This window comes from Strix aluco, chromosome 29, assembly GCF_031877795.1.
Source record: "Strix aluco isolate bStrAlu1 chromosome 29, bStrAlu1.hap1, whole genome shotgun sequence".
NCBI lineage: Eukaryota > Metazoa > Chordata > Aves > Strigiformes > Strigidae > Strix > Strix aluco.
In genome coordinates this window covers 1,014,067-1,038,536 of record NC_133959.1, presented here as the reverse complement: position 1 = coordinate 1,038,536, position 24,470 = coordinate 1,014,067, and the positions used below count along the sequence as shown (strand labels likewise).

Sequence of the window (24,470 nt, the reverse complement as noted above, 5' to 3'; positions counted from 1 at the left end):
GACCAAGTGGCTGGGACGTCTGTCGTCCTGACCGCCATCGAGGTCATCGAGGCCAGCCGGGTGGCCATCCTCCTCCTCTCCGCCAAGTCCCTGCGCGACCCGTGGTGCCAGCGCGTCTCCCAGTGGAACCTGTATCACATCATCCACCGCCGCGGGACCAAGATGATCCCCGTGTACGTGGGCGTGAAGAAGGCCGAGGTGCCTCCCTTCCTGCGGCACCTCATCGAGCTGGAGTACCAGACCGAGTTCTTCTTCAACCGGCTCGTGGACAGCCTGAGGCCGACCCGCAAAGCCAGGCCTGCGCCGTCCTCCAAAGCCAAGAGCTGAGGGACCGGGGGTGGCCGGGGACGGTTTCGCAGCCCCGCGGCGATAGCAGAGTTGTCCTGTACAGCTAATAAAGGTGGTGGGAACGTGTTGCCCCCCCACGCCTGGGGGTTGGTACAAATCTGATCAAAAACCTTTCTCGGAGAACTGAAGATGCGACTTTCTGTCCGCGCGCCCTCGTTTCGCTCGGCGAGGTGGGGCTGAAGTCAAAAGTAAAACCCCAGGGAGCACCGGGGTGGCTGTGGGTGGTTTTCCACTCCCGCAGGCGTCACCCTGTGGGTGCCTCTTCCCCTTCCTGCCCCCCTGAGCGGGGGGTCTGTGTCCCGCTGCCACCCCGCTCTGCTTTCACCGAAGGACGCGGAGCAGGCAGGCGCAGGATGGGGGCGAGGGGCAGCCTGGGGCTGCTGCTGCTGCTCACCCTCCCTTTGGCCGGGCCCGGTGAGCGCCGGGGCGGTGGGTCAGGGGTGGCCGGTGGGCTCTTGGCATTGCTGGCCGCGTGGCAGCTGCCTCACAGGGATGGGGGTGCTGGGGGGTGCTGGGGGCGGGACCCCCAGCCTTTGCCTCTTGGTGGGGCGGCTGATGTGGCGGCAGGACCAGGGACAGGCTCTCCTCTCCCCGGCAGCGCGGGGCTGGCTCCGGCCGTTGGTCATCGGGGGACACGAGGCCAAACCCCACTCCAGGCCCTACGTGGTGTCTGTCCGGTTTGGGGGGGTCCACGCCTGCGGGGGAGCGCTGCTGCACCGGCGCTGGGTGCTGACGGCCGCCCACTGCCTCCAGGGGTGAGTCCGCAGCGGTTGCATCCTGCCCGGTGCAGGGACGGGGGGCTCGTGGCGGTGTGGGGGGGGCTCGGTGTGGCCAGCACCGGGCTGTGGCTGGCACCGGGCTCCCACCGACGCTGGGTCCCGCTGCGGGGCAGGACGGGGGCCACCGGGACGGTGGTGGTGGGGCTGCACAACCTGCGGGAGCGCGGGGCGGCCACGCAGACCTTCCCCATCCGGGAGGCCTGTCCCCACCCCGGCTACGACCGACGGACGCTGGAAAACGACCTTCTGCTGCTCCAGGTTGGGCTCGCGCCGGCCACGGGGAAGGGTTTGCCGTGGGGCTGCAGGAGCGGGCGCGGCGGCGGCGGCGCCAGGAAGCGCTGCCGGGGAAGGGGCCCAGCGGGCTCGTCCCGCGCGCGAGAGGGGCTGGGTGACATTTCCTCTTCTCACCTCGGAGATGTCACAGCTCGGTGACATCTCCCCGCTCCCACCGCTCGGCGCTCACCCTCAGCCGCCCGCCGCCGGGGCTCTGACGCTGCCCTGCCTGCAGCTGCAGGGGACGGTGACGCTGAGCAGGACGCGGCGGCTCATCGGGCTGCTGGGGCGGGAGCCGGTGGCCGGGGTGACGTGCAGCTTGGCGGGCTGGGGGTCCCGCGGGCACGGAGGGCTCTCGCCCACGCTGCAGGAGCTGGAGGTCACGGTGTTGGACACGCGGATGTGCAACAACAGCCGCTTCTGGAACGGCGACATCACCCCCGCCATGATCTGCTTCCAGGGACACCGCAAGGGCTCAGCCCCCTCCAAGGTGAGGAGCTGGGGGGGGCCAAAGGGCTTTGCGAGGGGAACAAGTGGCTGCAAAGCTCCGTCCCCCCCTCCCCGAGCCACCATTCCTGGGTGTGGGGGGATCTGGGGAGGATGCTCACCTCGATTTCCACACCTTGACTGGGTTCAGTTTTGGGCCCCTCACTCCAAAAAGGCCATTGAGTGACTCGAGCGTGTCCAGAGAAGGGCAACGGAGCTGGTGCAGGGTCTGGAGCACAGGTCTGATGGGGAGCGGCTGAGGGAACTGGGGGGTTTAGTCTGGAGAAGAGGAGGCTGAGGGGAGACCTCATGGCCCTCTCCAACTCCCTGAAAGGAGGGTGCAGAGAGGGGGGATGAGTCTCTTGAGCCAAGGAACCAGCGCCAGGACAAGAGGGAATGGCCTCAAGCTGCGCCAGGGCAGGGTCAGACTGGCTCTTAGGAAGGATTTCTTTGCAGAAGGGGTTGTTGGGCGTTGGAATGGGCTGCCCAGGGCAGGGGGGGAGTCCCCATCCCTGGAGGGGGTGAAGAGTCGGGTTGACCCAGCGCTGAGGGATCTGGTGGAGTTGGGAACGGTCAGGGTGAGGTTCATGGTGGGGCTGGAGGAGCTTCAAGGGCTTTTCCAACCCAGATGATTCTGGGATTCACCCTGAGCAGAGAGGCGAGGTGTCCCCCTGGCCATGGGGGGGTCCCTAGCCCTGGTTGGGGTCCCGTCCCCACTGTCACCTCCACCCAGGGTGACTCCGGGGGCCCCTTGGTGTGCGGGAAGCGGCCGGCGGTGGCCGGTGTCCTGTCCTTCAGCAGCCCAGACCCCACCGACCCTTTCAAGCCACCGGTCGCCACCTCGGCCGTGAAGCACAAGAAATGGATCCAGAAAACGCTGCGGAGGGGCTGCTGCTCCCCCAGCCCGGGCGCAGGGGACACACAGACCACCCCTTCCTATTTACACAGGTTGGCTTTTAATTCTTAATACTGTCCAGAGTCCCGGTAAAATAACATCCTTAGTACATACATACAGCGACGGGGGGAGCAGGGCACCGCGAAACCCAGCAGGATTGTCCGCAGGGGAGGGCTGAGGCCGACGGGCACGCGTGGAGCAGAGACGGGTGACAGCGGGGCTGGGCAGTGGGGCTTGAACCCGGGGCCGCAGCCGAGCGTGTGGGGTGATGTTGGCCCTCCTGGCACATCCTCGGCTCGCTTATGGCACTCGGGAGTGGGGACACACGCTGCCCCCCAGGACTTTGCCCCCTTTTTTTCAGCCCAGGGCGCGGGTCCCGCTGTGCTGGCTGCAGCCTCCCAGTCGCTGCCAGAGCCGAGGTCCCCCAGGACGTGCCCACCTCCACAACCCCTGTGCACGTCCTGGGGGACCCCCCGCATGTCCCCACAGCCCTGCTGTCTCCCTGTGTACCCCACTGCGCAGTCCCACGGCCCTCCAGGTGTATCCCTGTGTCCCCATCGCCCCGTCTCTGTCCCTGCAGCCCCGCCATGGCGCTGGTGTTGGGGGGGTCCATAGGTCACCCCATCCAAAGCAGGCAGCGAGCCGTAGGGTGGGAGGACCGGGAGACACCCGGGGGGGTCGGGGAGCACCCGGATTCGGGGGGTCCCTTCACAGCCCATCCCCTCCCTGGGCCGAGGCGCTTCCTGCACACGCCAACCTCGGCAGACAGGGCCAGCAGCAGCAGGAATGGGGGTGTCCCTGGTGCTTTGGGGGGCTGGGAGCCCCCCATGCCCGTGGGCGTAATCCAGTCCTGGATGGACTCGTGTCCACGGGGACGCACCGAGATCCTGCCTGCGAGCTGGGACAGGGCTCTTCCACCCCGGCGGTGGGATGCTGGGGGGGCTGTGGATGGGGGCGAGGGGCCCCAGACCCTTCCCTGAGGGTTGGGCACCCCAGTGCCAGCTCAGCACCCCGTCCCCTCCCAGGGCAGCTCCCCAGCCCAGTGACACGACCCCGGCGGGACCCCTGCCCAGCTCCTCCCATGCCTTTTCCAGGGAAGCACCACGGCTGCGGGTTACCCATTAGCAATCAGCCGCACACCTTAATTAGGAGCCTCCAGCAGCACAAGTGGGGGATCCTGGCCCCCGTCTCCCACGGCCACGCACTCTCCTGCCACGAAGCCTCTCCCCTCATCGATCCAGCCGTGCGTTCCCGTCCCCCCGTTAATAAATGAGCTGTGATTGCTGGCAGAGCCGGGTGTTGGTGCCAAGACGAGCTGCAGCATGCGGCGGAGACCTGGCGTTGGGGCGCGGTGGCGCGTGGGATCAGGGTTCAGCCCCTGCCTGAGGCGGGCGAGTGGGACAAGGAGACATGGGGACACATGGCCACCCCTCAAATTGTCCCGGGGTGTCCATCAGCGGGAGGAGATGGCCACCGAGACTCACCCCAGGTTGAAGCATCAGCCCCAGCGCCCAGCGGGTCCCCCTGGCTCTGCCCAGTCCTCAGTGCTGGGACCTGTGATGCTCCAGTACAGCTGGGGCAGGCAGCGGGGTGGGGTGACTCGCCAGTCCCCAGCCATCCCGTGTCACCGTCCCCCCGTCCCTGCAGAGTTCTGGCCAGGTCCTGTGGGGCGGGGGGGTATCAGGGGACCCTCACCGGGGCTTCAGCTGCAGCAGCTGCTCAAGCTTGGATTTTCTCCACCGCCTTGTCGGCCACCGCTGTCACCACCATGGGGCTGGGGACGTAGTTGAAGGGGGTGACGCGGGCGGCTCTGCTCGGGGAGCCGTGCCGGCTGGTGGGGAAGGTCCCGGCGGGCGCCTCGTGGCCGAAGGAGATGGGCGGGGCGGCCTTGGCAGGGGCTGGAGCTTCGCCATCGCAGGCAGCGCGGGCGTGGGGGGGGCCCTCGCGGCTCTCCAGCGTGGGAGAGGTGCTGGAATTGGTCTTGGTGGTGGAGAAGTCCTCGGTCTGCACCACGGCGTCGCTGGTCTTCCTGGGGCCAGGGGTGCTGGGGCGCTCCTCCTCGCCGGCGCCCGCCAGCGGCAGGGCGGAGGAGGGCAGCGTGCTCTTGAGGATGTGGGGGATGTCTTCGTCCCGAATCCTCCGCCATGTGCCCTTCATCACCACCACCGGCGGCTTCGCCGGCTGCCCGCCGGCCACCGCCTCGCTCTGCCGCCGCCGCGCCGAAGCCTCGGAGCGGGCGGAGAGGACGGAGGAAGGGCTGCCCGTCCTCCGCGCCACGCTGATGTTGGGAGAGGACGAGTACCTCTTGAAGGGCTCGGGTGCGGGGATGTTGGTCTTCACCGGCAGCCGGGATGGGCTCTCGGAGCTGGTCCTCCGCGGTGGCTTGACCCCGGTGGGGACTTTGCCACCGGGCTGGGCTCTGGGGACGAGGGGCCGTGGGCCGGGGGCCGCTGGCTTGGCCGCCTTGAGCTCCTCGCAGCGGGAGGAGCAGAGGAAGACGGCCGGGAGGGCAGCGCGGCTGCGCTGCGGGGAGGTGCGGCGAGGCAGCGAGGTCGCCGGCTGCGCCGGGGAGAGCTCAGTGCGGTGCCGCAGCAGCAGGCTGGAGGATTCCTTGATGAAGGTGAGCTGGCGCAGGAAACCAGAGCGGTCTGAGTCGCTCCCGCTGGAACGGGTGGACGACATCCGCACCAGGTTGAGCCGGCTGCCCCCCGGCCCCCCCGGCCTGCCACTCCGCACCTTGCCGCCGTCCGCCTGCTCCTCCAGCACCGGCATGGCCCCCCGGCCCGGCAGCACCTTCCTGCTGGGCTTCTGCATGAACGGGATGCGCACGGGCGACTTCTGTGTCTTGGACTGCTTGGGGGCCGGGGACTTGGGGGCCGGGGCTCTGGCCGGGGGTCCCGGCGGGGAGGACGAGCTGCCTGCCTTGCCCGTGGCCGGGGGAGCCGGCTTGGCGAGCTGGGAGGGTGACGGCAGCTTCTTGGGGCCATGCTGGGAGGGGGTGGAGGTGCGGGAGGAGCCCGAGGAGGGGGGTCCTTTGCCGATGCGGGCGGGTGGCGTCGTGCTCCTCTTGGGCAGCGCCAGGTCCCCGGTTTCGGGGGGTTTGCCCAGCCGGTGCAGGCTCCGGGAGCGCTGCTGGCTCAGGGAGAGGTTCTTGGCTGGCGGCGCCTCGGGCTTCGCTGTGGGGCTTTTCTTCGGAGTGGCCCGTGGGCTGGGGGCATCCTTGGCCAGGCTGGGCATGTAGATGACGGTCCTGCCGCGGAAGACCACGGGCAGGTTGGGCACCGGCTTGGTGGGCGCCGGGCTCTGCTCCGCCCTGGCGCTTCCGCGGCCGGCGGGACGGGCACCCGGCGCATCCTTCCTCTCTGGGCGGCTCTTGCTGTGCTCCCTCCTCGCTGCATCCCGGCCGGCCGCGCTGCTGGCTCGCTGCTTCTCCTGCCTGCCCAGGGAGAGCTGCAGGGTGGACCCGACCGAGAGCCCCGACATGAAGGAGAGGATGGAGTCGGACTCGGAGGAAGGCTCCCGTGAGAGGGAGGCAGCGGCCTGGTGCAGCCAGGTGACGATGGAGTTGGCACCCTCCTGGATGGCTTGCCACTCCACGCTGTCCAGGTCCGAGCCATGGTCGGAGACGGTGTCCTCGGCGGGGCGATGCCTTGCGTCAGCTTTCCGCTCCCTCCCACCAGCAGCCGGCGGCTTCTGCTTGCGCTCCGCCATCCTCCGGCGAGCAGAGGGCCGCCGGCGCTTGGGCATGGCTGAGCCGATGCACTTCTGCAGCAGGTCATCCTCCGAGTTGAGGCTGGGGGAGCTGGGGGACCCTCCCTGTGCCTGCCCTGCCGCCGCTGCCGACCGCGGCCGGGGGGTTTTGCCACAGGGCTGGCCCCGCTCCTCGCCGTCGGAGAGGTTGGCGTCGCTCAGGGAGCTCATGGAGGAGCTGAGGGAGTAGCACGGCGGCGTCTCGTCGGCGATGAGGTTGTTCTGCGGCTTCGCCTTTGCTGGCTGGGGTCCGGGCTCGGGTCCCTGCGGGGGACGGAGCCGCCCCAGCGCTCCCGCCTGGGTGCACGGCCGGGCTGGGCTCTGCTGCCAGGCACCTCCCTGCCCGCCTCGGGCAACTCGTCCGAGTCCTGCTCGTAGAAGCAGTAGACGGCTTCCTCGGTCGGCGTGGTGTGGCACAGCGACTGGAAGGCCACCCCGTCCTCCTGGGGCACGTCCTTCCTGCCGGGGGAACTGCTGCTCCTCCCCACCTCCAGCTCCAGGCTGGGTCCACTCTTCGGGGGGGGCTGGCCCCGCTTCCCCTCCCCGCCTTGGCCACGGCTCGACCCCGCTTTCCCCTTGCAGGCTGAGCTCAGCCGCCCGGGTGCCGAGCTGCCGGAGGCGGCTCTCCTGGCCGGGACGGCGCCAGCGCTGCCCACCTCGCGGTGCCCCTCGGGCAGGACCCCCGGCCCTGGCCCGCGGGGGTGCTCAGCCTCCTCGGCAGCCGGGTAGCGCAGGGTCTCGTCGCTCAGCGAGGCGGCACTGGAGAAGTTGACGGGGGTCCCATCGGCCGAGTCGGTGAAGGAGTCGTCGTCCTTGAAGAGGTCGCGGGCGGTGGCACGCAGGTGCTTGGGGACGCCGGGGTGCGCGTGGGCTGGCACCAGCATGTAGACAGGGACATGCACCGGCTTCTTCGTCTGGGGGTGCAGGACCTGGCCGGAGAGCAGGGAGGTCTTCACCTTGCGGAAGCGGGAAGGCATGGCCGAGCTGATGCACTCCTTCAGGATCTCGATGTCATCGTCAGAGGGGGGCTCGGGGCGGTCGGCCCGCCGCCGGCCCTCCAGGTACCGCTCCTCCCGCCGCTCCTCCCGCTTCTCGTGAGCTGCGAAATTCAGGCTGTTCTTCTCTGGGAAGGTGGGCATCAGCTTGAGTTCCACGTCCTTCTGGACATAGTGCTCATGGAGGGGCAGGGCGCTCAGGCTGGAGGCGCAGGAGAAGTTCTCGTTGGGTTTCTCCACTGTGAAGTAGACCATGGAGTCCAGGTCCTGGGGCAGCTGGAAGCGCTCCTTGAAGTCGGTGATCTCCATGAACTTCTTGACATTGTTCTCCCACTGGATGTTGAACTGGCTGGTCTCCTTCTCGGGTTGGCAGCCCAGCTCGAAGAGGGGTGTCTTGCTGCGGCTGGGCGGCATGGTCTGCCCGGGGCTGTCGGGCAGCTCGCTGGGGCTGATGGTGCCGCTGATCATCTCACTGCAAGGGTCGCTCTGGATGGAGCTGGCGATGGAGGGGCTCTCAAAGCTGCCCAGGGAGCTGACGGAGCTGCAGCGGCTCATCACCAGAGGCGTCTCCTGGATGTAGTTCTCCGAGGAGCTCGAGGGCGTAAGGTCCTCCTGGCGCGATGGCGAGGACTCCCGCAGGAAGACCTTGTCGCGCTTCGGGAAGGGGATGGTGATGGGTTGGGAAATCCCCACCGGCATGGCCAGACCCGGATCCGCAGCCTTCTCCTTCTCCTGCCTCCCGTCCTCCCCTTCCCCGTCCCCTTCCTCCATCTCCAGGATCTCCAGGGAGGAGTCGCTGTCCAGGTCGTTCTCACTGTGGCTCTGTCCGTCCAGCACGTTATCCGCCGAGGAGAGGGAGGAGAGGGAGCTGCACCGGGAGAAGCAGATCGGGGTGTCCTCCACCGAGTACTTCTGCACTGACTCCTGCTCCGCCGTGGCCGGCGGGTGGGCAGGCAGCTTCTCCGGGATCTTGCTCAAGGTCTCGGCCGTCTGCAGCAGCGCGGGGGGGAGCCAGGCTTGCTTTCTGCCCAGGAGGGAGGGGTGGTGGCTGGCGCCGGTGGCCGCGCCGCTCTTGGCCAGGCTGTCGAGCAGGGGGACGTGCTGGTAGGACGGGGAGAGCTTGATGGTGCGGACCTGGGGGTCGGGGGAGAGCTTGCTGCCCGCCTCCTTCTTCCACTCGGGCTCCTTCTCCAGCGCTTTGGGGCTGGGGAACGTCACCGTCTTCTTGGCCCGTTCAGGCAGGTCTCGCTGCTCCGGCTTGTCCGGCTCGGGCGGGTCTCTGCCCTTGAGGGTGGGGGGTTCTCCCCGCTCCAGCTTGTTGCCCAGGATGCTCTTGAGGTCGAGCCGGCTCGGCCGCTTCTGGTACCGCTGCAGCTCATCCCGGTAGTCGAGGAAGGCGGCCCTGGTGCAGGGCTTCATGTGCTCCTTGGTGCAGTAGCCGTCGCTGGTGCTGCCGCTGTTGAGGCTGTCGTTGGACAGGCTGGTGTAGGCGCTCTTCAGGCGCAGCAGCGTGTGCGCTCGGCTCAGGCTCTCCCGCTTGGCAAAGCCGCCGGCGTCCGAGAGGCGGCACGGCGAGCAGGACTGGGCACGCGCCTCGTGCACCTCCTCGGGGCCGTACTGCCAGTCCAGGCAGTGGTCCTCCGAGCTGAGGCTGAAGCTGTCATCCGAGGACGTGTGCATGGTAGAGATGTCCTCCACCAGCTTGTCGATCTTGGCCACCGTGCTGGAGATCTTGTTGGCCAACTTCTCGGCGGCCAGTGAGACATCATCCTCTGGCAGCGGCGGCTTCTTGGGCTCGGCCGGTTTGCCGCTGCCGTCCTTCTCTGGCTCCGGGCATCGCCTCTGCGCCAGCGCCCGGGGCAGCGCCTGCCCCTGGAGGAAGGAGGAGTTGAGGAACATGGAGAGGACGGAGGCGCTGGCCGTCTCCACGCCGGTGGAGATGTTGGGCACCTCGTCATCGTCGAAGCAGCCGGAGTCAGAAGCGTAGTCCTTCACCAGGCTCTCCATGTGCCGCGTCGGCTTCTTCACGCTCTGGCTCTTCAGGCTCTGCTTCTCCATGGTGTCGAAGGTCTCGGCCAAGTGCTTGGCATCCAGCTCGGCCTCCAGCGCCTTCTGCTTGCGCACGTAGAGTGAGGGCATGCAGGAGCCCGGCGAGACGACAGCGGCGTCCTTGTACTTGGGGGGCCGGTTGGTGAGGAGGTTGCGGAGAGCGGCCGCGCTGCCCATGGCGATCATCTTGTGCTTGGAGTGGATGAGGTTGCGCAGCATGCTGACCGCCCCCAGGTCCCAGAGCAGCTCCTGGTCGCGGGGGCTACGGGCCGACAGGTTCCAGAGGGTGCCACAGGCGTTGCTGACGATGGTGAGGCTGTGCGAGCGCAGGTGCCCCAGCAGCGTCTGCAGGCAGTTGTGGTCCCGGAGCACCTGCCTGTGGGACAGGGGGCGGATCCCCAGCCATCAGGAAGGTCCCTGACACCCTCCCCAGTGCTGTCCCCACCCCATGGTGACCCTCACCTGTAGTCCTCCCGTGTGGCGATGAGGCTGGAGACGTTCCTGAGGATGCCGCCGCCGCTCTCGATGATGGCCAGCGAGTTGCTCTGGCACTTGTAGGTGAGGGTGCTCACCAGGAAGCCCAGGGCTCCCTCCACCCCGCAGATAGCGGCTTTGTTCTCTGTGCTGTGCGCCGACAGGTTCCACAGCGCGCTCAGGACGCTCTTCAGCGTGGATTCCTGTCCCGGGGACACACACACACACTCCTCTCAGCCCTCCCGTCAGCCCCCGGTCCAGCCGCCCCGGCGCCCGCTCTCCCCCCGCCACCCCGGTGCTCACCTTGCCGGCGTGGAGCGCGCACCGCGTCAGCCCGGTCACGCTGCCCACCTCCCGCAGCACCTTCTTGCTGTTGATATCAGCCCGCCAAGAGAGGTTCCTCAGGATGCTGGAGACCACCTGGGAGGGCAAAGCGGGGTGGGTGGGCGCAGGGACCGTCCCCCTGCCCGTCCCCCTCCCCGGGGGATCCCCCCTGCGCTGCCAGCACCCACCTGGTGCAGCTCCTCGCTGTCGGAGCCCAGCTGAGCCACGATGGCCTCCATGCAGCCCCGGCGGGAGCACAGCGTCGCCTGTGGGAGGATGATGATGGTGAGGGCGATGGCGCAGCCTCCCCCCAGCCCCGCTCCCCACCCCACGGCCCCCGGCCCCTCCCCAACCTTGTTGACCACGTCGCCAAAGGTGAGGTTGGTGAGAGCCATCCCGGCGTAGCGCCGCAGCGCCAGGTTGAGGGGGTCACTGGTCATCTTGTGCATCTCGTAGTCCACCTGCAGCAGCTCGGCCACTGCCTGCAGCCCACCTGCGGGATGGGAGAGGGGATGGCTCAGGCAACGGACTCCCCTGGACCGCCCCCCCCAGCACTGCTGCTGTTGCACCGGGGAGGAGGGTGGGCAGGGACGGCCGTGGTGCAAGCGGGATGGATCCCCCCGCCCCGCCCAGCTCACCCAGCTCGTTCATGGCCCGCCGGTACTCCTCGTCGAAGGAGAGCTTCATGATGGCGCAGGTGGCCTGGCAGATCTGGGGCTCGATGGGCACCGGCGCTGCGGGGAGAGGCGGGGGTCAGCCCCAGGGCCTGGCACCGACGGTCCCCGCCATCGCCCGCCGCCTCCGCACGCGCACCCGCCGGCACCCCGCTCGGCCCCGTACCCGCGCCGCCCTCGGGGCCTCTGCCCCCGTCCCTGCTCTGCATCTGCAGCCAGTCCCAGCACGTCTCCGAGTAGGAGCGGATCTGCTCCAGCACGTGCAGCACCCGCATCTCCTTCTTGGCCTGGCCCTCGTCGGGCTGGGAGAAGACGAATGTTGTGCAGGGCGGCGTTGGCGCGCATGCGGGCGTCCTTGGCCCCGGCGGGGCTCTCAGGGGGGCCCGGTTCTCCGTCTGAGTCGTGCAGGATCTGGATGAGCAGGGGCAGGCAGCCCGACTTGCGCATGGCCAAGCAGCTCTCCTGCGAGCTGGACATGGCCAGCAGCGTGCGGGACATGTCGTCCTTGTCCCGCGTGGCCAGCATGGACAGGAGCCAGAAGACCACCTCCACCTGCGGGAGGGGGACTGGGGGTTACGCACAGCCACCCCCCCCCCCCCGCCCCAAACACACACCAGCCCAGCCCAGTGGGGCTGCCCCTCACCTTGCTGCTGCCCAGGCTGCTGCCCCCCTCCTCGGGGTGCGTGGGGGGGTCCAGGCTGCCGTCCCCCTCCACGCCCGGCACCTTCCCACAGAGCTGCAGAGGAGGGGGCAGATGGGGCCGGGTTGCAACGCGCCGCCCTCGCCCACCCACCCCCGGCCCCTCCCCGCTTTTCAGGAGCCCACTGGTGCCATTAAATCCGGCAGCGTTTCCCCCATCGGTGCAATTGCTGCTTTCGTCAGTGCCGGGGTTGTATTTTAAGACAGAATCGGGGCTGATCAGGGAGGGGGGGGGGCGCTGCCAGAGCAGCAGGATCGGGAAAGGAAGAGTGTGGGTGAGGCGAGCGGGGTGGGCGGCGTGGACTGTGCCAGGGCCGAGCCCACGGAGCTGCTTGCGGGGGTCGGCAAGGGAGGGGCTGTGCGGGATGTGGGGCTGGCTGGGGCGACGGCGGGGCTGGGGGCGACGGAAGGGCTGGGGGTGATGGAGGGGCCAGAGGTGATGGAGGAGCTGGGGGTGATGGAGGGGATGGGGGTGACAGAGGGGCCAAAGATCATGGGGGTGGGGGTGATGGAGGGACTGTGGGTGCTGGGGCAGCTGTGGGTGCTGGCGGGGCCGTGGCGATGGGGGGTGCCCGCCCTGGCAGCTCTGGCGTCCGGCAGATGCTGCGGGAGCCCCCGCGCCCGCCCGCCGCGCCATGGCCTACTTCTCATCTCCATGGCAACTGCCCATTTCACGGTGCCCGAGCCACACAAAGCCCTGGCTGTGCCGCGCCGGCGGGTGACTGGGACAGTGCGGGGACAATGGCGGGGGGGGGGGCTGCGCTGGCCCCCTCCTCCACCCTCCGCAGGGACAGACCCCGAGGTGGCCCCCGGCCCCGTCACCTGCGGCTCCGGCTGCTGCACCTTGTCCTGCGCCTCCATCAGCTCCTTGTCGATCTGCTCCAGCCGGGATGCCCGGATCTGGGGGGGCACAGCGGGTGTCAGCAAGGGGCCAGGACACTCCCCATACCCCCCCCGGGGCCCCCTGTACCCCCAGAGCCAGGCGTGAGGGTGCGCAGGGCTGAAGGTGGCCTTGGGGGTGCGCAGAGGTGATGCAAGAGGGCACGGGGGTGGGTGAGTGCAAGGGTGCAAATGCTGGGTGCAAGGGCGTAAGGAGCTGGTGTAAGGGTGCAAGGAGCTGGGTGTGAGGGTGCAAGGAATTGGGTGTCAGGGTGCCAGGAGCTGGTGTAAGGAGCTGGGTGTAAAGGTGCCAGGAACTGGGTGCAAGGGTGCAAGGAGCTGGGTGGAAGGTGTAAGGAACTGGGTGCAAGGAGCTGGGTGTAAAAGGTGTAAGGAACTGGGTGCAAGGGTGCAAGGAGCTGGATGTGAGGGTGCAAATGCTGGGTGCAGGGGGCTGGGTGCAGCGTGCACAGGCCTCGGTGCAGGGTTGCGCGGCGCTGGGTGCGAGGGCACACGGGGTTGAGTCTGTTGGGACGGGGCAGCTGGAGCCTCCTGGGAGCAGGAGGGGGAGTGCAGGGGGGGTGCAGGGTTGGGGGGGGGAATGGCCGGCTCCTGCCCCCCCCCGACCTGCGCCCGCTGCACCATCTCGTCGGCCGTGCCGAAGCGCTCCTCCATCAGCGCGCGGATGTGCTGCGCCTCGAACTCCAGCTGCTGCCGGATGAGATCCATCTGCATGGAGAACTGGGGGGGGGGTAAAGTGGGGGACACACACACGCCGTAAGGGGGGGTGCAGGGTCCTGCCTGCACCCTGGGGGGTTGGTGGGGTGCCCCCCACTCACCGTCTCCACGTGGGGCAGCTCGTCCAGGCGCGTGGCCAGGCTCTGCAGCTGGGCGTAGTACCAGAGCTTCTCCTTCTCCTCCTTCTCGATCTCCCCCAGCAGGAAGCACCTGGGGGGGGACACACACACCCCACATCAGAACGGCCACCCCCAACCCCCTGCATCCCCCCCCCACCCCATCCCACCGATCACCTCTCCCGGTCGAGCTCCTCCAGCAGTCGGAGGGAGGCTCTGCCCAGGTCCCCGGCGCCGTCGCGGTGGGGTGCGGGGGGCAGGGGGGTGTCCTCGGCCCCGCGGCCGCCTCCGGCCGCCTCCGCGGGGAACTTGAGGTTGTAGAGGCTGGTGATGTCCATCTGCAGGGCTGGCGACGGGGACAGCGGCGTGAGGGTGGGTTTAGCGGGGTTTCCCCCCCCGCCCCCCCCCCCCCCCCCCGGCCTGTGACCCACCTTTCAGCTGGTCCAGGACCTCCGTTTGCCCCGAGGACACCATGACTCGCGCCTCCTGCTCCAGCTTGCCCTGGAGATGCTTCAGGACCTCCTAAACCAGGGATGGAGCCGTCGGGGCAAGGCGAGGGGATGCGGAGGGGAAGCCCCAGCGTGGGGTCTGTGTCGTGTGTCCCCCCGCCCTCGCCCCAGGGTTTGTCCTCACCTTCATGTCCGAGGTCTCATTCTCCAGCTTGGAGAGGTGGTTGGAGTTGTCCTCCAGCTCCCGCCGGAGGTGACTGTTCTCCTTCTTCAGCGCCTCCACCTGCCGCACCAGCTGGTCGTACGAGGCGATGGAGCCGGACATCTTCACCTCCTCCAGCGCCTGCGGGGTGGGGGGGGGAAGGTGGGCAGCCTGCCCCCCCCTGAGCACCCTCACTGCCCCCCCAGCACCCCACCACCCACCCAGAATCGCAGCTTGGCCTGGGGGACCCTCTCCCATGCATTCCCCCCCCCCCGCCCCAGCTGCCCTGCAAAAGCGGTGCCCCCCCAAAGCCTCCCAGAAGGGACAACCCCAGCACGGGGGGGGGTGTCCGGCCCCGTTCCCCCGCAGGCAAGGCAGCCCCGGCCCCCCCCAGCGCCCCCCCCAGCCCCTGCCTGATTTCCATCCTCCGCAGCAGCTCAGCCCTCCGCTCCCTTCCCCCTTTGTCTCGCTTTTGTCTTCTCCTTCCCTGAACCATCTCCCGCTTCGCCCCCCCCGCAGCAGAGCCGGCCCCAGCCCCCCCCGGCAGCGCCCCCAGCCCCACTCTGTCCCCTCCACCCCCCCCATCCCCCCTGACCCCCGACCAGCCGGCCCCGGCCCCCCCCCCCAAACCTTCTCCTTGCCGCAGCGCCCGCGGCCGCCCCTCGCACCTGCCGGGGGGGGCACACACGGTGCCGGCACACGCAGGCATGGGGAGGGCCGGGGCTGGGGACCCCTCATCACCCCCCCAGAGGGTCAGGCTGGCGGCTGAGAGCGCGAGGGCCCCCCACCACCCTCGTCAGCGCCACGTGTGTGCACGAGTGTGCGTGCGATGGGTGTGCACAGACTGGGGGGGTGCATGGTGGAAGGGGGGGGGTGTCCCCTTCTCCCCCCACCCCACTGCAAAGCCCCTGCTCATCCCTCCCTGCGTCCAGGGGCAGGATGGCGCCCGTCCCCTGGCCGCAGCGGGGTCAGGGAACCCCCCCTGTGTCCCGGCCCACCCAAAGCTGCCCCACGGAGGCTCCCAAACGCCCTGGGATCTCTTTGGGGGGGGGGGTGGGGGTGGGGGTGGTGTCCAACCCCCCCACTCCAGCACAGAGGCAGCAGTGGGACCCAGCACCCTCCCCAAGGCCCACTGATGTCCTTCCCACCCCAGAAGCCATCCCAGACCCCCACCCCAAACTGCTCCTTCATCCCTGCACCCCACTCCAGCTGGGGGACCCCCCCCCATCCTGCCCCAGCTGGGTGTGCCACCCCCTGCCCCCCCCCCCGGCTCTGCCACGCGTCTGGAGGGAGACAAAGACCCCACAGTCCAAATCCCCCCCTGCAACCACTGCCCAGGCGGCAAATAACCCCCCAGGAGGGAAATAACCCCTGGGAGGGGTAAAGCGGGGGGCCGGGGCGGAGGGTGAGGGTGGGGGCGCAAGGGGTGGGTGGCGGTGGAAGCATGGGGGTGTGGGATGGGGGGGGGTGAGGACACGGGCTGCAGGTGTGGGATGCGGGATGGACAATGAGGGATGCGGGAGGAGGGATGGGGGAGGGATGCGGGATGCGGGATGCAGGGGGAGGGATGCGGGATAGAGGATGCGGGAAGATGGGTGAGGGATGCGGGCTGCGGGCTGAGCACGGCCTCCCGTTGCTATGGCGACAGAGGATGGGGCAGCACAGGCCGGTCCTTGGCCCTTCCTGAGCACCCACCAGACACGGGGGGGGTGGGGGGGTTTCAGGACTGTGGGACACAGCGGGGTGAGGATGAAACCCGGCGGGGGGGTCCCGCACCTGCAGGGGAACGTGTCCCCACCCCCGGTACCCCAAACCTCTCATCGCCACCCCAACTGCCCAGAGTCGGGACCCCCCGGCTGAGCTGGGAGGTGGGTGCTGCTTGAGCCCCCTCCCCCGGGGCTGCCCACGGGGTGCCCCCACCCTGCGCCATGTCGGGGTGCTCCGCCCGCCCCCCCCGCGCTGTGTCATGCTGCGGCGGGTCAGGATGGGCTGGGCCGTTCGGCTGCTGGACACCCCATGGCACCAGCACTGGCGGGGGGGCGGAACTGAGGCACAAAGGTGCTTCCCCCCCCCCCCGCTCCCTGGGACCCCCCCTCCCCAGCTCTGCGGTGACAGCTTCGCTTTGCAGGCGGTGGGATGCTGCTGGGGCTGAAAGGGCCTGGGGGCTGCTGCAGCCCCTCAGTGGGGCGGTGGCCAGTCTGTGGGACCCCCCCCGCAGGTCGGGGGGGGGCTGTCAGTGCAGATGCAGAGCTGGGGCACCCCATGCCACCAGCCCCGCTCCCCCCAGCCTCACCCCAGCCACTGCCCCACTCCTGCCCTGGCTGGGGGGAGCCTGGGGGGGCTGGGGGGGGCAGTCTGGGCTCTGGACCCCCACGTCCCCTGGCGGGGGGGGGCCGAGCGCAGCGGCCTGCAGCAGCGCTGGGAATCTGCAGCCTGCGGGGAGGGGCTGGCGCGGCAGCACCTGCATTTGCGAAGCGTCTAGACACAACGGGAAAGGGGGGGCCAGGGCTGCGGGAAGTGGGGGGGAGGCACAGGGCTGCGGGAAGGAGGGGGGGGGCACAGGGCTGCAGCTCCGGCTCCTGCAGCCCACGCTCCAGCATCGTGACGGTCACTGTCCCACGGAACCGGTGCCCCCCCACGGGCTGGATCCCAGGCAGGGCCATGAGGGGGCTGGGGGCAACGCCCTGGGGGGCTGTGGTGGCTCATGGGGACCCCTCCCGCTCCTCCGACCCCCAACAGCTGCTCAGGGCACCCCCGGCCTGGCCGAGGGCTGGCAGGGCCTGATCCACCCGGCAGATGCTGCAGCCTCATGGCACCGAACCGCGACCCGTCCCCCCGCCCCAAGCCTTGGCCTGGGCAGGGCTGGGGGAGCCCCGCACCCCGCGCACCCCCTGCTCCCCGCACCCCCTGGGCAGCGCTGGGGATGGGGACGGGGATGGGGACAAGGCCGGGGACCACGGTCGGTCCCAGCGCTGCGGTGTCAGGCGGGCGCAGCCGCCTCCGCCAGAAGCCACATCTGAGCCCCCCGACCGGCTGCGGCCCCCGGAGCCCCCGGGGACGTTAAACAAACAGCGTGTTGTCACCAGCTCCCGCTGATCGACCCGGCCACGCGCGGTGGCCCCGGGGACCCCCCGACCACAGCAAAAAAATCCAACCCCCCCCTGGGGAGCACCAGGCCAGCCCCGCACACGCAGCCCCAGGGGCACGTGGGGGCACACGTAGGGACACGGGCACAGGGGACCCGCTCCCTCCCCACGCCCCCCCCCGCAGCACCCACATCCCCCCCGCCCAGCGGCTGCTCCCACGCACCCCCCCCACGTGTGTGCACACACACGTATGCTGCACGCACACACATGCACACGCGTGTCACGGCCTTGGGGGCCCTGGCAGGGCTGCAGTGGGGTGAGCGATGGGGGCCCCCCTGCCCCCAGCAGAGACACCCCCATGCAGGGACCCCCACGCCCACCCCACGCCCCAGCCCGTGTGCACCGGGGCCAGAACGTCACCAGCCCCCACCCGGGGCTGCACCCCCCTCGCACCCCCACATCCACGGGGGGCTGGGGACGCCCCTGCCCGGGGACCCACAGGATCCCCCCCCCGCCTTGGGTGGGGCTGAGGTGCTGGTTTAGAGGCTGAGATTTTTGAGGGGCAGGGTTGCGGGGGGGGGATGCGGATTTGGGGTGCAGATTTAGGGCTTCAGGTCCGGGGTTCAGCCCCAGCCTCCCGGCCTGCCCCCCCCCCTCCCCGGGAGCGGTTTGGCCGAGGACCCCCGGGAGGGGGTCTGGGGGGAGATGTGCCACCCCAGTGGGGACACCCCCCCCCTCCCAGCGCGGTCCCCGCTGCCCCCCATCGCCCTGCCCGCAGGATGGGGACGGGGACGGTCGGTGCTGCCCCCCCCGCAGAGCCCCGGCATTGTCCGGCCTTTGTCCCCGCAGCCGGGGATGCGGGACGCGGGGGCTAAATGCTGCCCGACACACCCCCCCCCGGACCCCCCGATCCCTCCCGATCCCCCAATTCCCCCCCCGACCCCCCGGGACCGAGCCGCGCCCGCCGCAGCGCAGCGCAGCGCCGATTCAGCGCAGCCAGGGCCGGGGGGTCCCTCCGCTGCGGGGTGGGGGGAAGGCGAAGATCGGGGCCCCCCCGGCCGCATCCAGCCCCCCCACAACCCGGCACCGCACCCTGACACCCCCCCCCCCTTTCCCGGCCCCGGGGGGCCCCTCCCGCCCCCACCGCGCAGCTCCCCCCCCCTCCGCCCCTGGGTCCCCCCCATTCCCGGCGGCTGCATCGGCCGGAGCCGTCGGGGATGGGGGGTCGGGGGGTGCCGGGGGGGTGCGGGGGGGGTGCAGGTGCGGCCGTACCTCATCCCCGGCGGCGGCGGCGGCGTTGCGGAGCTGGGCGAGGAGCCGGCGCGGCCCCGAGCAGCCGCATCCCGCCCCCGCCCCCCCCCGCCGCTCCCGGCCGGGATTTTCCAGCGACGCCGCGGCCGTTAGAGGGCGGCAGCCGGGGGGGTCCCCGCGCCCCCCACCCCAGGTTTGTGCCCGGCCGGGGGGAGAAGGGACCCCCCCCCTGCCCACGGAGGTCTCCATCCCCCCCCCACCCCCGCCGCCTCTTTTCTAATCCCTCCCAAAGCCTTGGGGGTTGCAGGAGCTGCCCCGTTCCCCCTGTCCTGGGGCTGAATTTGCCCCCCCCCCCCAGTCACCCGGGGTGTCACCGTGTCCCGGGGGATCAGCCCTGGGGGGGCCGCACCCTGCCCGGTGCAGCGCTGAGCCCCGGCATCACCCCGGGAGGAGCAGGACCCCCGGCCGATCAGCTCCCCCCCGTCCCAGCATCGAGCAGGGACCGGCTGGACACAACCTGGGGCCGAATCCTGCCCCGGGCCGGATCCTGCTGCTCTGCCCGTGGCCGTGACCTGTCTGAGCACCCCTGGCACCCCCCTCCCAGCTGGGGCACCCTGGCTCTCCCGGTGTCACCGTCTGTCCCAGCATCACCATCCCTGTGTCACCGTCTGTCCCAGTGTCACCATCCTGGTGTCACCATCCTGGCATCACCGTCCCAGTGTCACCATCTTGCTGTCACCATCCTGGCATCACCGTCCCAGTGTCACCATCTTGGTGTCACCATCCTGGCAACTCCCCAGGGCTGGCCCAGGGGGCCGGAGCCGGGCTGAGGGTTCACACACGGCCCCGACCAGGCAGAGTGACCCCAGCCCCGTCCCCACCCACCAGCAGGAGCCGCACAAGGACCATCGGGGTCACGTTGCTTAAATGGAACCCGGAGCCCCCTGAGACCTTCCCCAAGGGACAACCGGCCCCAGCCGTGCTGCGGCATCACCGGGGAGGCGGAAAGGGCTGGGGTGTGTTTAGGAGACCCCAAGGGCTGGCGCCAGGCCCCGAGTGACCCGTAACACTCCCAGGGGCAGCGGCGGGGCCGAGCCAAAGCCACCCCGGAGCGTGGCGTGTCCCGAAGTCCCCAGGCACGGCCCCTGCTGTCCCCTTCCCCTCCATGAGTAGCCCGGGCCGATGCTGAGCCCAGCGGCTCCGTGTGTCGAGGCCTCACGGGGCAAAGGTGCGGCCGTTCGGTCCCGGTAAAACTGGGATGAGACCATTTGCCACCATCCCCGGCGCGGGAGGCCGTGGCCGTGTGCCTGCGACTCTGCCCGTGAGGTTTTCCCCGTGCAGCCTGTGCCAGCGCCCGTCACCGCGACGTGTCGGGGCAGGGCGGTGCTGTTGGTGCCGACGCAGCGACAGCGGGGAGGAAAACCGGGGGACAAACGTGCCCGGAGCAGCGGGGACGGTGACAAACGGCCTCTCTGTCACCTCTGGCCATGGGTTCACAGAGCGCGGCAGCGCTGGGCCTCAGCACTGCACCGGCTGGGGACTCGGCCCCGGGGCTTTTAGCTCCTCGCAGTGGGGGTCACCACCACACCCTGGGCAGTCGCCCCTGTCCCCCCCCATCCCCGACAGCGGCTCCGCTCAGGCACCAGGTGCTGGCCGGGTTTCCTTAGGCTGGGCCCAGGCCACAGGGCAGCTCCTGGCCCTGACTAGATCATCCACCCGGGATAACTCACCCAGGATCATCCACCCAGGACAACTCACCCGGGACAACTCACCCGGGACAACTCACCCGGGACAACTCACCCGGGACAACTCACCCGGGATCACCCTCCCGGCATCATCTGCCCAAAATCACCCACCCAGGGTCACCCAACCCCACCCCGAGGAGCAGCTTCTCCCCATCCCGCCCCCAGCCCAGGCTGTGAACCACCAGCCGCCACCACCCTGAGCCAACAGACACCAAAACCCTTCAGAATCCCAAATTTAAGATGAAAAACTAATTGTTTGGGGTCTCGGCGTCCTGCGACACGTCCTCAGCTGCTTCCCCCAGGAGAGGGGCTGGCTCCGAACCCCCAGGGAACAGCCCCCCCCCCCATTTTCTCTACCTCCAGGGCTAAGCTCGCAGCGAGCTCACGCTTCACCGCGCTCCCAGCGTCACTGAAACGCCACAAATTAAGTCAAACAGACAAAGCGCCATCAAGAGTATGGACACACCATTCGCTTCCCAGCGAAGGACGAGGAATTTCATTAATAAACCCCTTGAAAAGAAGTGTTTGCTGAAAAATGTGCTAAAAAAAGAAAGAGGAAATCTTCAGGAAAACACGGAATGGTGAAGACAGCAGCTTTGCTCGCCCGTGCCCCGGCCCAGCCCGCGGCCCCGCAAACCGCTCGGCCACGAGGCAGCTGGCAGAAATTTCTTTATTTACAGGTGGAAAAGGCTCCTGCGTTACTTCAGCGGGATGAACCTGGAGGAGTGGGTGGCGCCGATGCCGGGCCGGCCGTGCTTCACCGGCTTGTAGGTGATGGAGAATTCCCCCAGGTAGTGGCCGATCATCTCGGGCTGGAAGAGGAGAGACCCACGCTGGAGGCGGCGGCCTGGCCCAGGGCCACTGGCCACCGGCCTCCCCGGAGCCCCCAGTTACAACCCTGGTCCCCGCGCAGGCAGAGGCTCCGCTGCAGTTGGCTCCGCACGGAGCTGGGGGCGTTCAGCAGGTCAGGGGGTCCCTCTGCCCCCCCAGGAGCCCCCAGCCACCCGGGAGAGGGGACGCACCAGCCTCGGGGGCTTTTTGGTGCACTGGTCGCATTTACCACAGAAAACACCATTTGATCCCGGCAGAGGTATCAGGTCACACCCCCCCGCGGGTTATTCCACTCCCAGGAAACCTCACGGATCCGTTTCATCGGGTGTCAGCGGGCAGGGAGCCAGCGCGGGGCCCCGGCCCTCCCCACACACGCTCGTAACCACGTTCGTTACTTCCACACCGCAGTGAAGCCTCGAGACCCCCCTGCGAGGAGCCCGTCCTCAGGGCAGACGCTTTTGGGCGTCCCTCAGACACTTGGGACACTTTGGGGCACCCCTGGGATACTTGGGACACTTCTGCGTGTCCCTCGGACACTCTGGATGCTTTCAGGCGTCTCTGGGACACTTTTGGGCCTCCCCCTTGGACACTTCAGGGCATCCCTCAGACACTTTGGACACTTCTGAGTGTCCCTTGGACACTTTGGACACTTTTGGGCCTCCCTTGGACACATCAGACACTTTCCAGCATCCCTCAGACACTTCTGGGTGTCCCTTGGACACTTTTAGGCATCCCCTGGACACTTCTGGGCGTCCCTCGGACACTCCTGGGCGTCCCTCAACACCAGCTTTGCCCCAAGAAGGAGCCTCGACCTCCCGCTCAGCCACAGGGCAGGAGCAGGATTACACAAAGCGTGAAAAAACTAACGCAGAGGCCTTCAGGCCGCTGAGCTCGGCCCAGCGTGAGGCGCCGCCGCGCCGCCTCACCTTGATCTCCACCTGGTTGAAGGTTTTGCCGTTGTAGACGCCAACCATGCTGCCCACCATCTCGGGGAGGATGATCATGTCCCGCAAGTGGGTTTTCACCACCTCCGGCTTCTCCATGGGTGGTGCCTCCTTCTTGGCCTTACGCAGCCGCTTCAGCAGCGAGTGCTGCTTGCGGCGGAGGCCGCGGTTGAGGCGCCGGCGCTGCCGGGCGCTGTACAGCTGCATCAGCTGCTCGCTGCGAGGGACGGAGAGACTGAGCGCCTGGAGCCCCCCCGGGACCCCGCCCCGGCCGCGGGCCCCACTCAGGGGCCTCAAACAGCCCAGACACAGAACTGCAAAACCTCCCAAACCCGTGGGGTTTTTTTAAACGCAGCCCGAGCGCGGGGACAGGCCCCTGACAGCTCTTACTAGGACATGTCGAGGAGCTGGTCCAGGTCCACGCCCCTGTAGGTGAATTTGCGGAAGGTTCGTTTCTTCTTCTGCTCCACCTCTGCCTGCAACCGGGAGGGAGCGAGGGGGGTGTCAGGGCCGCCCCGGGCCGCGTTCACCCCCCCGCACCACACACACGGGAAAGGCCGCAAGCACCGAGCCCCGCAGGACGCCCCAACCCCCCCCGGCTTCCTCCCGCCGTCCCCGCGACTCCCTCAGCACCGCCGCGACCAGCCCCGGAGAAACGGGCTCCCGCCGCGCTGAGGCCTAACCCGGCCGGGGGGGGCCGGGCCCAGGGAACCGCTCCCGCCGCGCTGAGGCCTAACCCGGCCGGGGCACCCCCCCGCCCCCCACGGAAGAGGCCGCGCCGGTCTCGGCGCCCCCGGCCCCCGGCGGCCCCCCCCGCGGGAGATGGAGCCCGATTGGCGCCGCCGGTCCCGCCGCCCGCACCCACCATCTTAGCCGCGTCTCCTCGGAAAGGGCCGCGCGCAGGGCGGAAGCGGCGGATCTCGCGAGAGCAGCGGCGGGGCGGAAGTGGCGCCAAGCCCCGCCCCCCGCGGCCTCAGGCAGCGCTTCCGCCCTCACTTCTCTTAAAGGGGCCGCAGCCTCCAGGAAGGCGGGGAACGGGGTATAACGCGGGGGCGCAGAGAACCGCTACACGGGTCCTGTGCGGGGGACAGACCCTCCTCCAGCTGCCGCTTCCCGCTGGCGGCGCGGCCCAAGGCGAGGGGCAGGGCGGCAGCACGAGAGGAGCCGCCCGGCCGGGGGACGGAGCCCTGCGCCGTGCCAGGGGCCAAGGGCCGCTGCTGTTCCGGGTGGGGCACGGGGAGGCTGCTCCGGGCCGCTGGCCCAAGGTGGGACCCAAGAGCAGCAGCGATGGAGCCCGAAGTCACCGTCCCGGCCTGGGGAGCGGTGCTGCCGCCACGTGCCGAGCGCCGCGTGTCCGTCCCTGGCGCTTGTCTTCATGTTCCAGCCACAGCCCTTCAGCTGCTGCCGCCTCCCGCCTCCCCCCGCAGCCGGGCAGCGGCTCCAGCTCAGGCAGAGGTTTGAAGGCAGGACAGGTGCTACAGGCACAGCGGGAGAGCAGAACGGGTGACAAAGCTGCTCCCCGGTGGCACTGGGCTGTTGCCTCAGGTGCCTCCTCCGTCCCGAGGACATCACTCGGCCCCCGCCCCCGAGCCCCTCCTGCTCGCAGGGCTGAGCGGGGGCAGCAGCCCAGCGCCGGCTCATCTCTCGGCGGAGGTTGATTCGGTTTGTCCCTGCGCTGAGTTTCACGTGGACGCAAGGGCCTAGAGCCGGTTCTGCACAGAAGGTATCCGTCTCCGAAACCTTTTAGCCAAAAAGAGCTTGAAAGAGCAGCAACTTCAGCAGCACGCAGCAGGGAAGGAGAGCTGAAGTGCCACGGGTTTGCATTACACCCCTTTCCCGCGGTGTATTTCCCATCGCAGTAAGTCACAAACCAGAACCTCCGCGAGGCAGCCGAAGCTGAGCCGAAGCGGCCGCAGCACGCGGAAGGCAGAGCACGGACGTCACCCCTGGGCAAAGGGACAAAAAGGAGCAGCTCCCGCGCTGGCAGGGAGGCTCCGCACACTTTGTGCTCATGGAGGTAACCGAGGGAGGAGCAGAGCCAAGAGGATTCACAGCGAGTGGAACTGATACGATCCAGACAAACCACCAAAAAAAGAAAAACCCAACCCAACCTCTGAACTGATCAAAGTCCTTCCAGGAGCAACCCAGTGACCCCCAGCGCCACGGATACATCCCAACACATCCTGAATTTTAGCAACGCCACGTCTGCTCCCGCAAAAAGTCTTTTAAACTTGCAGCAGGGCACTAATCCACGCCTGAAGAGTTCAGCCTTATGAACAGCAATGAAGTAACAAGAGCAGAGAGGACCAACAAGCGCAGCCGCCCACCCAGCAGTGCGCTGGGTAGGAGTTGGTTCTGACAGGGCACTTGCCTCACATAGAGGACGGACAACAGGAAGCACCTTGCACCGTTTATGGGGTTATTAGGACAGTTCCTCTCCCCCAGGCTTAACCCCGTGTTTTAACGAGACGAGCACTGAAGCG

General features: G+C 69.0%; 3 protein-coding genes across 3 annotated transcripts; 1 reads left to right on the top strand and 2 right to left on the bottom strand.

Moving 5' to 3' along the window:
* The first annotated feature begins 560 nt into the window (after positions 1-560).
* LOC141916202 (granzyme M-like) lies at positions 561-4,070 on the top strand. The gene is made up of 6 exons (XM_074808455.1): positions 561-762; positions 947-1,103; positions 1,241-1,385; positions 1,636-1,890; positions 2,620-2,834; positions 3,876-4,070. Exons 1-6 carry the CDS (start codon positions 702-704, stop codon positions 3,904-3,906), a joined length of 864 nt encoding a protein of 287 aa, XP_074664556.1. The 5' UTR covers positions 561-701; the 3' UTR covers positions 3,907-4,070.
* Positions 2,820-18,560, bottom strand: APC2 (APC regulator of WNT signaling pathway 2). Its single transcript, XM_074808454.1, is given in 17 exon segments — positions 2,820-6,816; positions 6,819-9,951; positions 10,038-10,252; positions 10,353-10,469; positions 10,562-10,639; positions 10,727-10,866; positions 11,012-11,107; positions 11,214-11,361; positions 11,363-11,599; positions 11,691-11,783; positions 12,569-12,646; positions 13,253-13,366; positions 13,465-13,573; positions 13,657-13,825; positions 13,911-14,001; positions 14,113-14,271; positions 18,489-18,560. Coding segments are annotated over 16 exon segments (7,275 nt in total). The 5' UTR covers positions 14,254-14,271; positions 18,489-18,560; the 3' UTR covers positions 2,820-4,500.
* Positions 18,561-20,868: 2,308 nt separating this feature from the next.
* On the bottom strand, positions 20,869-22,910 carry RPS15 (ribosomal protein S15). The gene is made up of 4 exons (XM_074808799.1): positions 22,853-22,910; positions 22,378-22,463; positions 21,970-22,204; positions 20,869-21,024 (listed from the first exon to the last, which is right to left on the bottom strand). The coding sequence occupies exons 1-4, from the start codon at positions 22,853-22,855 to the stop codon at positions 20,911-20,913; spliced, it is 438 nt and encodes a 145-aa protein (XP_074664900.1). The 5' UTR covers positions 22,856-22,910; the 3' UTR covers positions 20,869-20,910.
* Positions 22,911-24,470: the final 1,560 nt, after the last annotated feature.